The following is a 14,707-nucleotide window of genomic DNA, read 5'->3' on the forward strand; positions in this document are numbered from 1 at the left end:
TGCCGCAATCCCACCTCGTTGTGGGGCAGCCCGGCGGCGGAGAAGATGGGAATTTTCTGTCCGCGGGCGATGCTGTTCATGACGTCGATGGGAGAGATCCCTGTCTGGATCATCTCCTCGGGATAGATGCGCCCATGAGGGTTGATGGGCTGGCCTGGAGCAGGAAAAGGAGGGATCATGGAATGGTTGGGGTTGGAAGGGGCCGTGAACCCATCCAGTCCTACCCAGGGACAATTCCCGCTATCCCAGGGCGCTCCAAGCCCTGTCCAGCCTGGCCTTGGACACGTCCAGGGATGGGGTGGATGACGATTCAGGGATTGTCCTGGTTGGTGGCAAAAATTGGGAAGGAAATTCTGGAGATGAGCAGGGAGCAGATCTGGGGTGGGAGAGGAACCATCCCAGTGCCTGGAACTCCTGGAGCACCCTGATGGGGATGGATGGATGGATGATGGATGGATGGATGGATGGATGGATGGATGGATGGATGATGGATGGATGGATGGATGATGGATGGATGATGGATGGATGATGGATGGATGATGGATGATGGATGGATGGATGGATGGATGGATGATGGATGGATGGATGGATGATGGATGGTTGGATGGATGATGGATGGATGATGGATGATGGATGGATGGATGGATGATGGATGGATGATGGATGGATGATGGATGGATGATGGATGGATGGATGATGGATGGATGATGGATGGATGGATGGATGATGGATGGATGGATGGATGGATGATGGATGGATGGATGGATGATGGATGGATGATGGATGGATGATGGATGGATGATGGATGGATGATGGATGGATGGATGGATGGATGGATGATGGATGGATGATGGATGGATGGATGATGGATGGATGGATGATGGATGATGGATGGATGGATGGATGATGGATGATGGATGGATGGATGGATGGATGGATGGATGGATGGATGGATGGATGATGGATGGATGGATGATGGATGGATGGATGATGGATGGATGGATGGATGATGGATGATGGATGGATGGATGGATGGATGATGGATGGATGATGGATGGATGATGGATGATGGATGGATGATGGATGGATGGATGATGGATGGATGATGGATGGATGATGGATGGATGATGGATGGATGGATGGATGGATGGATGATGGATGGATGATGGATGGATGATGGATGGATGATGGATGGATGGATGATGGATGGATGATGGATGGATGGATGGATGATGGATGGATGGATGATGGATGGATGGATGGATGGATGATGGATGGATGGATGGATGATGGATGGATGATGGATGGATGGATGGATGGATGATGGATGGATGGATGGATGATGGATGGATGGATGGATGGATGGATGATGGATGGATGATGGATGGATGGATGGATGGATGGATGGATGGATGGATGGATGGATGATGGATGGATGGATGGATGTGGTGACACCACAGGGCACAATGACACCCGCAATTCCAGGCCATCCCCAAGCCCCTCCCACATTCCCAGGAGCCAGAGCCGTCACCGTTGATGTCCAGGAAGTCCTCGGCCATCACCGGGGGGCCGCTGTCGATGGGTTTGGCGGAGCCGTTGAACACCCGGCCTGTGGGGACAGAGGGACTGTCCCTGCCTGAGGCCACCAGCCGGGGGTGGCACCTGCCGGTCCCATGGCCCGGGGGCACGGTCCCCATCCCGATCCCGGGACACACCTCCCACCCGCAGAGGGGACACAGGGACCAGGGGGCTGTGGGGCAGGAAGTGTCACCTGCAGGCTGGGTGACACTGCAGCTCCTGTGGCAGGAAGATGCCAGCACGTGGGGACAAGACCCCCATGTCCCCCCCATGTCCCCAGCCACCTCCATAACCCTGTCCCTGTGTCCCCATACCCACAGCCACCTCTGTCACCTCCCCCTTGGGGTCCTCGGTTCCCAGGCAGGGGGTGACACCGAGACCCCCATACAGGCACAGGGGACAGGACCTTGTCCCCATCACCCTTTCTGTGTCCCCGTGCCCCCAGTCACCCCCATCACCCTGTCCCCTTGTCCCCATGTCCCCAGTCACCCCCATCACCCTGTCCCCATCACCCCCATGACCCTGTCCCCATCACCCCCATGACCCCCACCGTCCTGTCCCCATGTCCCCATCACCTCATCCCCATGTCCCCATCACCCCCATCACCCTGTCCCCATCTCCCCATCACCGTGTCCCCATGTCCCCATCACCCTCTCCCTCTGTCCCCATCACCCACTCCCTGTGTCCCCATGTCCCCATCATCCCCATCACCCCGTCCCCATCATCCCCATGTCCCCATCACCCTGTCCCCATGTCCCCATCACCCTTATCACCCTGTCCCTGTGTCCCCATTGTCCTGTCCCCATTGCCCCCATCGCCCTGTCCCCGTGTCCCCATTGTCCTGTCCCCATGTCCCCATCCCCTCCATCACCTTGTCCCCATGTCCCCATCACCCTGTCCCTGTGTCCCCACGTCCCCATCACCCTGTCCCCATGTCCCCAGCCACTCCCCTCTCGCAGTCCCCACCTCAGTGGGGTGACACCACCACCCCCCCCGCACCCCAAACCGTCCCCAGGGAGGGGACACGGCCTCAGCGCTCCCTCTCAGCCTCATCGACCGCCTCGGAGCCGCGGTGGCATCGATCGCGACAGCGCCACGCTTCCCTGCCCTCGCCTGCCTGGCTGCCGCCCCCTCCGCGCCCCCCCGGCCCCCGCGGGACGCGGTGGCGGTGCGGGGACACGTCAGCGGTGTCACAGCGCATCAGGGTGATGGCAGCGCCGAGCGCCGAGCACGAAAGGTCAGCGGCCACGGCAGCGGCGACTCCCGGGGGACACCGAGAGCGGGAGGGCGGCGACACCGGTTGGGGGGGCGCCCCCTGCCCTTTGCGGGATCGCGGCGGCCCCCCGTGGGTCGGGGGGGACAGCGCAGGGACAGGGCCACCCCCCGGCCCGACCCCGAGTGACCTCGCGGGGGTCTGGGGGACATGAGGGGACGGGGGGGGGGGGGGGCTCACAGCTGGATCCCAGAGTGGTTTGGGGGGGAAGGGACTTTAAATCCCGTCGATGTCACCTCCCTGCCGTGGGGACACTTTCAACTGTGCCAGCTGGCTTCGAGTGCTGTCCAGCCTGGCCTGGGACACCGCCAGGGGTGGGGTGACACTGCCAGAGACGGGGTGACACCGCCAGAGACGGGGTGACACCGCCAGAGACGGGGTGACCTGCCAGGGACGATGTGACGCTTCCAGGGATAGGGTGACACCTCCAGGGATGGGGCGACACTGCCAGGGACGGGGTGACACCGCCAGAAATGCAGTGACACCTCCAGGCATAGGGTGACACCGCCAGGGATGGGGCGACATCGCCAGGGATGGGGTGACACCGCCAGGGATGGGGCGACACTTGCAGGAACGGGGTGACACTTCCAGGGACCGGGTGACACCGCCAGGGACGCGGTGCCGCCTCACCTGGAATCCTTTCCCCGCCCACCCCACGCGTTCTCCCGGGATCACCGCGCACAGAGGACGCGGGGACGGGCCCGGCCCTGTCCCAGGTGACTGTCACGGCTCGGAGGTGACCCAGGGACGTTCTCAGCTGAACCCCGAACCCCCAAACCCCCCCAGATTTCGGTGCCAGCCGTGCCCGGGCTCACCCAGCATGTCCTCGGACACCGGCGTGCGCAGGATGTCCCCCGTGAACTCGCAGGTTGTCGCCTTGGCATCGATGCCCGATGTGCCCTCAAACACCTGCGGAGTGCCCGGGGAGAGCAATTAACGAGGATTAATTAAGGCTTTAGGGGGCGTGACGTGACCCCCGCTCACCCCAAACCCCCCTGGGAGGGGACATAAAAGAGGGGACAAGGTTTGGGGTTAAAAACCTCTCTTGAGAGGCTTTGGGGGGATTTTTTTTTTGGGGTGGACCGTGAATGCCGCGCCCGCGGGGAAAGCCTTTTGATCCGGATAATATTTGACATCATTTGCGTTAATTAACCCCCGGCTCGCCGCTTTAATTAGAGCCGGGTGGCCCCTGGGAGCAGGGGGATCTGGGGACGGTGACAGGTGACATTTGGAGCCCCCCAGGTGCGTGCGGGGGCTGCGGGTCACCCCCAACAACGCTGAGGCTGCAAAAATCCCCTTTTCTCCCTTTTTTTCCTCCTTTTTATCCCTTTCCGCCCCCTTTTTTTCCCCCTGCCCGAGCCTGACTCCCTAATGGGATTAAAAGGGCATCCCCGAGGCGCAGGTGGCATCAGAGCGGCGACTTTGGGGCAGCTGCGCGGCCCCCCCGAGCCCCCGCGGGGCGACCTGGGGGGGGATCCGGGCTAATCAGGAGGGGTTTGACCCCAAACAGCCCCGGGGCTCGCGGCTTTGGGGACACCCCGGCTGTCCCAGGGCTGGTGGCTTTGGGGACACCCCGGCTGTCCCAGGGCTGGTGGCTTTGGGGACGCCCCGGCAGCCGCTGCTGTCCCAGGGCTGGTGGCTTTGGGGACACCCCAGCTGTCCCAGGGCTGGTGGCTTTGGGGACACCCCTGTGGTCGTTGCTGTCCCAGGGCTGGTGGCTCTGGGGACACCCCGGCTGTCCCTGGGCTGGTGGCTTTGGGGACACCCCTGTGGTCGTTGCTGTCCCAGGGCTGGTGGCTCTGGGGACACCCCGGTTGTCCCAGGGCTGGTGGCTTTGGGGACACCCCTGTGGTCGTTGCTGTCCCAGGGCTGGTGGCTCTTGGGGGGTGGTGGCAGCGCGGTCCTGGGATGGAGGTGGGGGGCTCACGGGAGGGGGACACGGCTTGTCCCAGGACTCTGCCCATGCCAGGACACCCCAGACTACCCCAGGACACTCCTGGCCATCCCAGGACACTGTCCCCTGTCCCGGGACAGTTGTCCCAGGACACTGCCCATCACAGGACCCCACTACCTGTCCAAGGACACTGTCACCTGTCCCCGGACCCATCCCAGGACATCTCTGACCATCCCAGGACCCTGTCCCATGTCCCAGGACACCCCTGGCCATCCCGGGACAGCAGTCCCGCCTCTAAAGAGCACAGGGACACGAGCGCGACAGCCACCACTGGAGGGGGACAGAGCCCCGGGACAGAGCTCCGGGACAGGGACCGGGACAGGGACCCGGGACAGGGACCCGGGAACAGGGACTGGGACAAGGACCCGGGACAGAGCTCCGGGGACAGGGACCGGGACAGACCCTGGGACAGAGCCCCGGGACAGGGACCCGGGACAGACCCTGGAGAGAGCTCCAGGAACAGGGACCGGAGAGAGCTCCGGGGACAGGGACTCGGGACAGGGACCCGGGACAGAGCTCCGGGGACAGGGACCGGGGACGGAGCTCCGGGGACAGAGCCCCGGGACAGGGACCCGGGACAGGGACCCGGGACTGGCCCCGGGCCGCGTAGCCCCCGCGTGTCGCCGTGCGGCGGTGTCCCCGTGTCGCCGTGCGGCGGTGTCCCCGTGTCCCTGCGGTGTCGCCGCGCTCACCTGGACGATGGCCTTGGCGCCCATCACCTCCAGCACCTGCCCGCTGCGGGTGGTGCCGTTGGGCAGAGTGAAGTTCACGATCTCGGCGTACTGGGCGAACTGTGGGGACAGCGACACGGGCAAATGGGGTGGCGGTGTCCCCTCTGTCCCCTCAGCCCGCCCCTGTGCCTCCCCAGCCCCGCCTGCTCCGCTGGTGCTGCCTCAGTTTCCCCTCCTTTGGTCCTGAAGCCACCAGAGGCTGAGGGGGAGGGGGGGGGGGACACCGGGCAGCAAAGGGGTGGCGGTGGCGGTGTGGGGAGGGGGGTGGCACTGCCTGTCGCTGCCGCTGTCCCTCCATCCTGGAGCTGGCCCCGGGCTGTGGCACTGCTCCGTGCCTCGGTTTCCCCGATGTCGAGGGGATTTTCCACTCCCGAGTAGGTGACAGCAAACGCTGTCACAGCCAGAGCCACCAGGCTGCCACCACCTCCAAGGCAGAGGCCACGGGCACGAGTGGCACTCATGGGGACACCGCGGGCCACACGGAGGGGACACATCCTGCTCTGGGGACAATGGCCGGTGTCGCTGCTGCCCAGCATGCTCAGGGCTCTCCTCCTCCTCCTCTGATTAATTAATAAATGACAGGGCCACATGGAAACGCGACACCGGGCGACAAAACCCCTCTGGATGTCACCCAGGTGGCCCCAGCCCAGCCAGGAGAGCGGGGAGCAGGGACAGGGAGGGTGACAGCAAGGGGACACGGGGGGTTGTGGAGTGGCCCCGCTCAGAGCAGGGTCCCTGCGGGAGATGGCGCTGGGGACAGGGGACAGAGCTGGGAAAGGGGACAGGGGATGGGGGACAGGGGACAAGGGACAGAGCTGGGAAAGGGACAGGGGACAAAGGACAGGGGACAGAGGACAGAGCTGGGAAAGGGGACAGAGCTGGGAAAGGGGACAGGGGACAGAGCTGGGAAAGGGGACAGGGGATGAGGGACAGGGGACAAGGGACAGGGGAGAAGAGACAAGGGACAGGAGCCAGAGCTTGGTCAGGGACACAGGGGACGGAGCTGGGAAAGGGGACAGGGGATGGGGGACAGGGGACAAGGGACAAGAGACAGGGGACAGAGCTTGGAAAGGGGACAGGGGATGGGGGACAGGGGACAGGAGCCAGAGCTTGGCCAGCGACACAGGGGACAGGGCACAAGGACGCAGGGGACAGGGGCTGAGCTCCGGCAGGGACACGGGACATGGGGGACAGGGTGTCCGGACCGAGCGCACACATGTCCCACGGAATGTCCCCCGTGTCCCCAGTGGCACACGCCACCCGCGCGGGGACACGGGGACACGGGGACAGGCCACCCGCGCGTGCAGGCGGGGACAGGGCTCTGCTGCCGAGCGCGTCCAGAGGAGGGAGCTCGGACCCCAGAGAGGAGGGGACAGCCCAGGGGACAGCCCAGGGGACAAGGGACAGGAGGGATGGCACAGGGACAGCCCAGGGGACAAGGGACAGGAGGGATGGCACAGGGACAGCCCAGGGGACAGCCCAGGGGACAAGGGACAGGAGGGATGGCACAGGGACAGCCCAGGGACAGCCCAGGGGACACGGGACAGGAGGGATGGCACAGGGACAGCCCAGGGGACAAGGGACAGGAGGGATGGCACAGGGACAGCCCAGGGGCCAGCCCAGGGGACAAGGGACAGGAGGGATGGCACAGGGACAGCCCAGGGGACAAGGGACAGGAGGGATGGCACAGGGACAGCCCAGGGGCCAGCCCAGGGGACAAGGGACAGGAGGGATGGCACAGGGACAGCCCAGGGGACAGCCCAGGGGACAAGGGACAGGAGGGATGGCACAGGGACAGCCCAGGGGCCAACCCAGGGGACAAGGGACAGGAGGGATGGCACAGGGACAGCCCAGGGGACAGGAAGGAGGGGACAGAGGACAGGTGACAGGGAACAAGGGACACAGTCCCTCATTGCACCCTCAGCACTGGGGTCCCCACACAGCCCCAGGTGCCACCGCCCGGCTGTCCCCATGTCACCCCGAGGTCCTACCTTGACGTTGTCCAGCACCACCAGTGGCCCGTTGACACCGCACACGGTCCTGTAGGCTGGGGGAGGGGACACCGTCAGTCCCCAGAGCCACGCGGCCACCCGGGGGGTGCCACCCCCACATCCTGTCCCCGTGCCGGTGACACCCCAAGTGACCAGCGGTGGCCCAGCTGGACACTGCGTCCTGCAGGGGATGTCACTCACTGGTGGCTTCCTGCCACGGCACTCGGGGGTTGTGTCACCTTCTGGAGGTGTCCCCACGTGCCCGCGGCAGGGATGTCACCGCTGGGAGCGCCACCAGGGAAGTGTCCCCTTGTCCCCTCCCGGCGGGATGCGGGGACACTTCCCAAAGCCCCCGCGGTGCCGGGGGGACCCTGGTGGCCCTGGGGTGGGGAAAGGGGGGTGCCGAGGGTGTGACCTCGCGGGGACAGCCGGTGACAAACGGGGATGACAAAGGTGACAAACGGGGGGTGAAGCTGGGTGGGAACACAGGGAGAGGCGGCGGATCCCGGGAATTCCGGGGTTGGGATGGGATCCCGGGATTGGGATCGGATCCTGGGAATGCCGGGATTGGGATGGGATCCCGGGAATGCCGGGATTGAGATCAGATCCCAGGATTGGGATCAGATCATGGGAATGCCGGGATTGGGATCGGATCCCGGGATTGGGATGGGATCCTGGGAATGATGGGATTGGGATCAGATCCCGGGAATTTTGGGATTGGGATGGGATCCCGGGATTGCCGGGGTTGGGATCAGGTCCCGGGATTGGGATCAGATCCTGGGAATGCCGGGATTGGGATCGGATCCCGGGAATTCTGGGATTGGAATGGGATCCCGAGAATAATGGGATTGGGATCAGATCCTGGGAATGCCGGGGTTGGGATCGGGTCCTGGGAATTATGGGATTGGGAAGGGATCCTGGGAACGCCGGGATTGGGATCAGATCCCGGGACTGGGATGGGATCCTGGGAATGCCAGGATTGGGATCTGATCCTGTGAATTCCGGGATTGGGGTGGGATCCTGGGAACGCCGGGACTGGGATCAGCTCCCGGGAGTGCTGGGCGGGATTGGGATCAGCTCTGGGGAACGCCAGGACTGGGATCGGCTCTGGGGAACGCCGGGACTGGGATCGGCTCCCGGGAGTGCCAGGACTGGGATCGGCTCTGGGGAACGCCGGGACTGGGATCGGCTCCCGGGAGTGCCGGGACTGGGATCGGCTCTGGGGAACGCCGGGACTGGGATCGGCTCCCGGGAACGCCGGGACTGGGATCGGCTCCCGGGAGTGCCAGGACTGGGATCGGCTCTGGGGAACGCCGGGACTGGGATCAGCCCCCGGGAGTGCCGGGACTGGGATCGGCTCTGGGGAACGCCGGGACTGGGACCGGCCCCCGGCGGGCGCAGGTGTGGGGGAGCTGATCCGGCTCTAAGCCGCGCCTTGATCATCCCAGGAAGTGTCAAAGCCCCGAACGCTGCCCCGGCCCCGCTGACCCCGCCGGGCCCTTTCAAGCCCTGCCCCCTCTCCTCACGCCGCGCTCCGGCATTCCCACCTGATCCTAATCGGATCGGAGAGGCCGGGCCAGCTGCAGGGCGTCCCGCGGGGATGGGGGTCCCTGCATGTCCCCGTGCTGATGGTGGCATTGTCCCCCGGCTGGGACAGCCCCAGGGGAGTTCATTCCTAGGGATGGGTCCCGTTTCTCCCGCTGCTCACAGCCCAAATCCCCGGACACCCCACGGGGCACTGTGTCCCTCGGTGTCCCCTTCCCTCAGCCAGGGCAGTGCCAGCGATCCCGGACATTTCAGCAGTGGCGTCACAGAATTCCAGACTGGTTTGGGGTGGGAAGGACCTTAAAGCCCAGGAATTCCACCCCTGGCACTTCCCACTGACCCAGGTGGATCCAATCCCCAATGTCCAACCTGGCCTTGGGCACTGCCAGGGATTCTCTGGGAATTCCAGCCAGCAATTCCTTGCCAAGATCCCAGCCCAATCTCCCCTTTTCCCAGTGGGAGCCATTCCCTGGCTCCTGTCCCTCTGTCCCTTGTCCCCAGTCCCTCTCCAGCTCTCCTGGAGCCCCTCCAGGGACTCTGAGGATTCCCTGGATTTTTCCCTTCTCCAGGGAAACATTCCCAGCTCTCCCAGCCTGGCTCCAGAGGGGCTCCAGCCCTGGGAACAGCTCTGGAATCTGCTCTGGATTTGCCCCAGCAGCTCCACACCCTCCTGAATTTGGGACCCAGCAGCTGGAGCAGCTCTGCAGGTGGGGTCCCACCCGAGCGGAGCACAGGGACAGAATTCCCACCTTTCCCACCACCTTCTCCCAGGCCCGCTCCCAATCCTTTCCTCTCCAGCCTGGATTTGTGCCCCATCCCAGCTTCTCCCGTCCTTGGCCTTGCTGAGCCCCACCAGGTTCTCCCAGCCCCACTCCAGGAGCTAATTAGCTAATTAGCCTTCTCTGCCCTTCCCCAATTAGGGCGGGTTCCTGCTGCTCGCCCATTCAGCCTCCGGAGGGGCCGGCACACCGGGAGCCCCCTCCCCGCCTTTTGTCCCCTTTATTCCCAAAGTGACCATCCGGCCTTTTATTCCTGTTCCCGCTCGCTCCCAAAGCTCTCCCGCTTCCCTTCGCCCGGCAGGAGTTTCTGGGATTTTTTTCTTCTCCCCCTCGGCAGCCCCGGAGCCACCCGTGTGGGACAGGGACCTTGGGAGTGTCACTTGTCCCGGCACGGGGGTGTCCAGCGTGGTCCCGGTGGCTGCCACCCCCTTGTGGACATTCCTGGCTGCCCTCTGGCCCCACTGGGATGGCTCTTCCCACCTGGAATGTGGGAGCCTTGGGGAGTGCAGGTGTCACCGGGGGTGACATCGGATCATTGGCCAAACTCTTGGGTCATATGGAAATCCATCCTTAATTCATCCATCCATCTGTCTGTCTGTCCATCTATCATCCATCCATCATCCATCATCCATCCATCCATCATCCATCCATCCATCCATCATCCATCCATCCATCCATCATCCATCATCCATCATCCATCCATCCATCCATCCATCATCCATCATCCATCCATCCATCATCCATCCATCCATCCATCATCCATCATCCATCCATCCATCATCCATCCATCCATCCATCATCCATCCATCATCCATCCATCCATCATCCATCCATCATCCATCCATCCATCCATCCATCCATCCATCATCCATCCATCATCCATCCATCATCCATCATCCATCCATCCATCATCCATCCATCATCCATCATCCATCCATCCATCATCCATCCATCCATCATCCATCCATCCATCCATCCATCATCCATCCATCCATCCATCATCCATCCATCCATCATCCATCCATCATCCATCCATCCATCATCCATCATCCATCCATCCATCATCCATCCATCCATCCATCATCCATCCATCATCCATCCATCCATCCATCCATCCATCCATCCATCCATCCATCCATCATCCATCCATCATCCATCCATCATCCATCATCCATCCATCCATCATCCATCCATCATCCATCATCCATCCATCCATCCATCATCCATCATCCATCCATCCATCATCCATCCATCCATCCATCATCCATCCATCCATCCATCATCCATCCATCCATCATCCATCCATCCATCCATCCATCCATCCATCATCCATCATCCATCCATCATCCATCATCCATCCATCATCCATCCATCCATCCATCCATCCATCCATCCATCCATCCATCCATCATCCATCATCCATCCATCCATCCATCCATCCATCCATCATCCATCCATCCATCCATCCATCCATCCATCCATCATCCATCATCCATCCATCATCCATCCATCCATCATCCATCCATCATCCATCCATCCATCCATCCATCATCCATCCATCATCCATCCATCCATCATCCATCCATCATCCATCCATCCATCCATCCATCATCCATCCATCATCCATCCATCCATCCATCCATCCATCCATCCATCCATCATCCATCATCCATCCATCATCCATCCATCCATCATCCATCCATCATCCATCCATCCATCCATCCATCCATCCATCCATCCATCCATCCATCATCCATCCATCCATCATCCATCCATCATCCATCCATCCATCCATCCATCCATCCATCCATCCATCATCCATCCATCCATCCATCCATCCATCCATCCATCCATCCATCATCCATCATCCATCCATCCATCCATCATCCATCCATCATCCATCCATCCATCCATCATCCATCCATCATCCATCCATCCATCATCCATCCATCCATCCATCATCCATCCATCCATCCATCATCCATCCATCCATCCATCCATCCATCCATCCATCCATCCATCCATCATCCATCCATCATCCATCCATCCATCCATCATCCATCCATCATCCATCCATCCATGGGCAGGAACCTCTGGACATCACGGGATCCTGGAATGGTTTGGGTTGGGAGGGATCTCAAATCCCACCCAGGGACCCCTTCCACCACCCCAGGCTGCTCCAAGCCCCAGTGTCCAGCCTGGCCTTGGACATTCCAGGGATCATCCCGGCCCCTCATCCATGCCCGGCTCTGGGATGTTCTGTCGTGCCAGAGGGGGAAATCACGACAGCAATGCCGGGGGACAGCACGGAAAGGGATCGGGTGGGGAGAGAGGAGGAGGAGAAAAAGGAAAAGAAGGGAAAGAAGAAGAATGAGGAGGAAGAGGAGAAGGTGGAGATGAAGGAGGAGAAGAATAAAAAGGAGAAGAGGAAGAAGAGGAAGAAGAAGAGGAGGAGAAGACGAGGAGAAGAACAAGAAGAGGAAGAGGAGGAGACGAGGAACAAGGGGAACATGAAGAAGAGGAAGAGGAGGAGAAGGACATGAAAGAAGAGAAGAAGTGGGGGAAGAGGAGAAAAAGAAGAAGAAGACGAGGGAGGACGAAGAGGTGGAAGAGGTGAAGGATGAGAAAGAGGAGGAGAAGAGGAAGAAGAAAGAGGAGGAGGAAGAGAAGGACGAGGAAGAAGAGGAGAAGAAGAAGAGGAGGACGAGGAGGAGGACTACGAGGAGGAGGACTACGAGGAGGAAGAGGAGGTGGAGAAGGAGAAGAAGGAGAAGGAGGAGGAGGAGAAGAAGAGGAGGAAGAGGAGGAAAATAAGACAAAGAGGAAGAAGAGGAAGAAGAGGAGGAGGACTACGAGGAGGAAGAGGAGGTGGAGAAGGAGAAGAAGGAGAAGGAGGAGGAGGAGAAGAAGAGGAGGAAGAGGAGGAAAATAAGACAAAGAGGAAGAAGAGGAAGAAGAGGAAGAAGAGGAGGAGGAGGATGAAGAAGAGGACAAGAAGAAGAACCGGAAGAGGAGAAGGAAGAGGAGAAGAAAAACAAGAAGAGGAGGAGGAGGAAGAGGAGGAGGAGGAAAAGGACAAAGAGAAGAACAAGAAGAGGAGAAAGAAAAGAAGGAGGAGAAGAACAAGAAGAGGAAGAGGAGGAGAAGAGGAAGAAGGGGAAGATGAGGGAGAAGAAGAGGAAGAGGAGGAGAAGGAGAAGAACATGAAAGAGGAGAAGAAGAAATGGACGAAGAAGAGAAAAAGAAGAAGATAAGGGAGGAGGAAGAGGTGGAAGAGGTGAAGGATGAGAAGGATGAGAAGAGGAAGAAGAAGAGGAGGACGACGAGGAGGAGGTGGAGAAAGAGAAGGAGAAGGAGAAGAAGGAGAAGGAGAAGGAGAAGGAGAAGAACGAGGAGGAGGAGGAGGAGGAGAGGAAGAGGAGGAAGAGGAGGAGAAGGAGGAAGAGGAGGACAAGAAGAAGAACAAGAAGAGAAGGAAGAGAAGGAGAAGAACAAGAGGAAGAGGAGGAAGAGGAAGAAGAGGAGGAGAAGAACAAGAAGAGGAGGAGGAGGAAGAGGACGAGGAGAAGAACAAGAAGAGGAGAAGGAAGAGAGGGAGAAGAAGAACAAGAAGAAGAGGAAGAAGAGGAGGAGAAGAACAAGAAGAGGAGGAGGAGGAAGAGGACGAGGAGGAAAAGGACAAAGAGAAGAACAAGAAGCGGAGAAAGAAGAGAAGGAGGAGAAGAACAAGAAGAGGAGGAGAAGGAAGAGGAGGAGGAGGAAAAGGACAAAGAGAAGAGCAAGAAGCGGAGAAAGAAGAGAAGGAGGAGAAGAACAAGAAGAGGAGGAGGAGGAAGAGGAGGAGGAGGAGGGCCGAGAAGCGCGGGGGGAGCACCGGAAAGCCGCAGCAGCGATAATGAAGCCGCGGCAGCGGCAGCGGCGGGCTGGGTGGGCTGCGGCCGCCGGCCGGGGGCACGGCCGGGGAGGGGGGAGCGGGGGGCGGCGGGAGAGGGGCCGAGGGAAAAGCAAAGTCTTTCAACGTGGCCTTTGCACACCCCCAGCCCCAAATTCACAGCTGCTGTCACATGCGATCTCCGTCAGCGCTGACACTCACGCACTGCTGACCAGCGCGGCCGCCGCGCGGGGGGCACCGCGGCCCCCGGTGACAAAGGGGACCCGACCCGGCTCCACCCGCCGCTAATTGCTCCCGCTCGCCCGCCCTGCCCTCCGCAGCCCCCGCGGCCCCTCCCAGCCCCACCGGGCACGTAGGGCTCGGCTGCAAAGTGCGCCGGGGGGCTCGCTGCCGCCGCCGAGGGGGTCTTGGGGTCGGGGAATGGTTGGGGTGGGAAGGGAGCTTGAGGGGCGTCCTGTTCTGCCAGCTCAGGTGGGTTCAAGTTCATCCAGCCTGGCCTTGGGCGCTTCCAGGGATTCAGGGGCAGTCACAGCTTCTCTGGGAATTCCGTCCCAGCCCCTCCTCACCCTCACAGGGAGGAATTCCTTCCCAAAATCCCACCCAAATCTCCCCTTTTCTAGTGGGAAGTCATTCCCCTTTTTTGTCACCTCATCCTCTGGGCCAGGTGTGCAGCGAGTGATGCTCAACCCCCGCCCCAAATTCCAGAGCTGGGAAGGGATTGGGATACACCTGGAGCAGGGATGGGAAGCAGGAGGGACAGACAGCCCCCAAATCCCCCAAATCCTCAGTCCCAGAGCAGAGCCGTGGAGGCAGGGCTGCCCCAGCAGGTCCAGAGCTGATCCTGAGCCACCCTGGGGCACAGGGAGGGTCCCCGGTGTCCCCCAGGGCACAGAGGGGGGACCCCACCCCTGGCACCCCTCGGCAGGGCAGGGAGGGGCAGAGGGTGCTGGGACAAGGCTTTGGG

General features: G+C 61.1%; 1 protein-coding gene across 1 annotated transcript in view; it reads right to left on the bottom strand.

Annotated features, from left to right (window-relative positions):
- ATP6V1B1 (ATPase H+ transporting V1 subunit B1) overlaps window positions 1-14,707 on the bottom strand; it is a 57,003-nt gene that overhangs the window by 6,592 nt on the left and 35,704 nt on the right. Inside the window, exons 4-8 of the mRNA XM_053941652.1 lie at window positions 7,528-7,583; window positions 5,498-5,596; window positions 3,667-3,760; window positions 1,532-1,609; window positions 15-154 (exon numbers count right to left, since the gene is read on the bottom strand). Of these exons, the coding sequence (XP_053797627.1) occupies window positions 15-154; window positions 1,532-1,609; window positions 3,667-3,760; window positions 5,498-5,596; window positions 7,528-7,583 (467 nt within the window). The remainder of the gene's footprint in view (window positions 1-14; window positions 155-1,531; window positions 1,610-3,666; window positions 3,761-5,497; window positions 5,597-7,527; window positions 7,584-14,707) is intronic.

The sequence above is a fragment of the Vidua chalybeata genome, chromosome 4 (genome assembly GCF_026979565.1).
Source record: "Vidua chalybeata isolate OUT-0048 chromosome 4, bVidCha1 merged haplotype, whole genome shotgun sequence".
Lineage (NCBI taxonomy): Eukaryota > Metazoa > Chordata > Aves > Passeriformes > Viduidae > Vidua > Vidua chalybeata.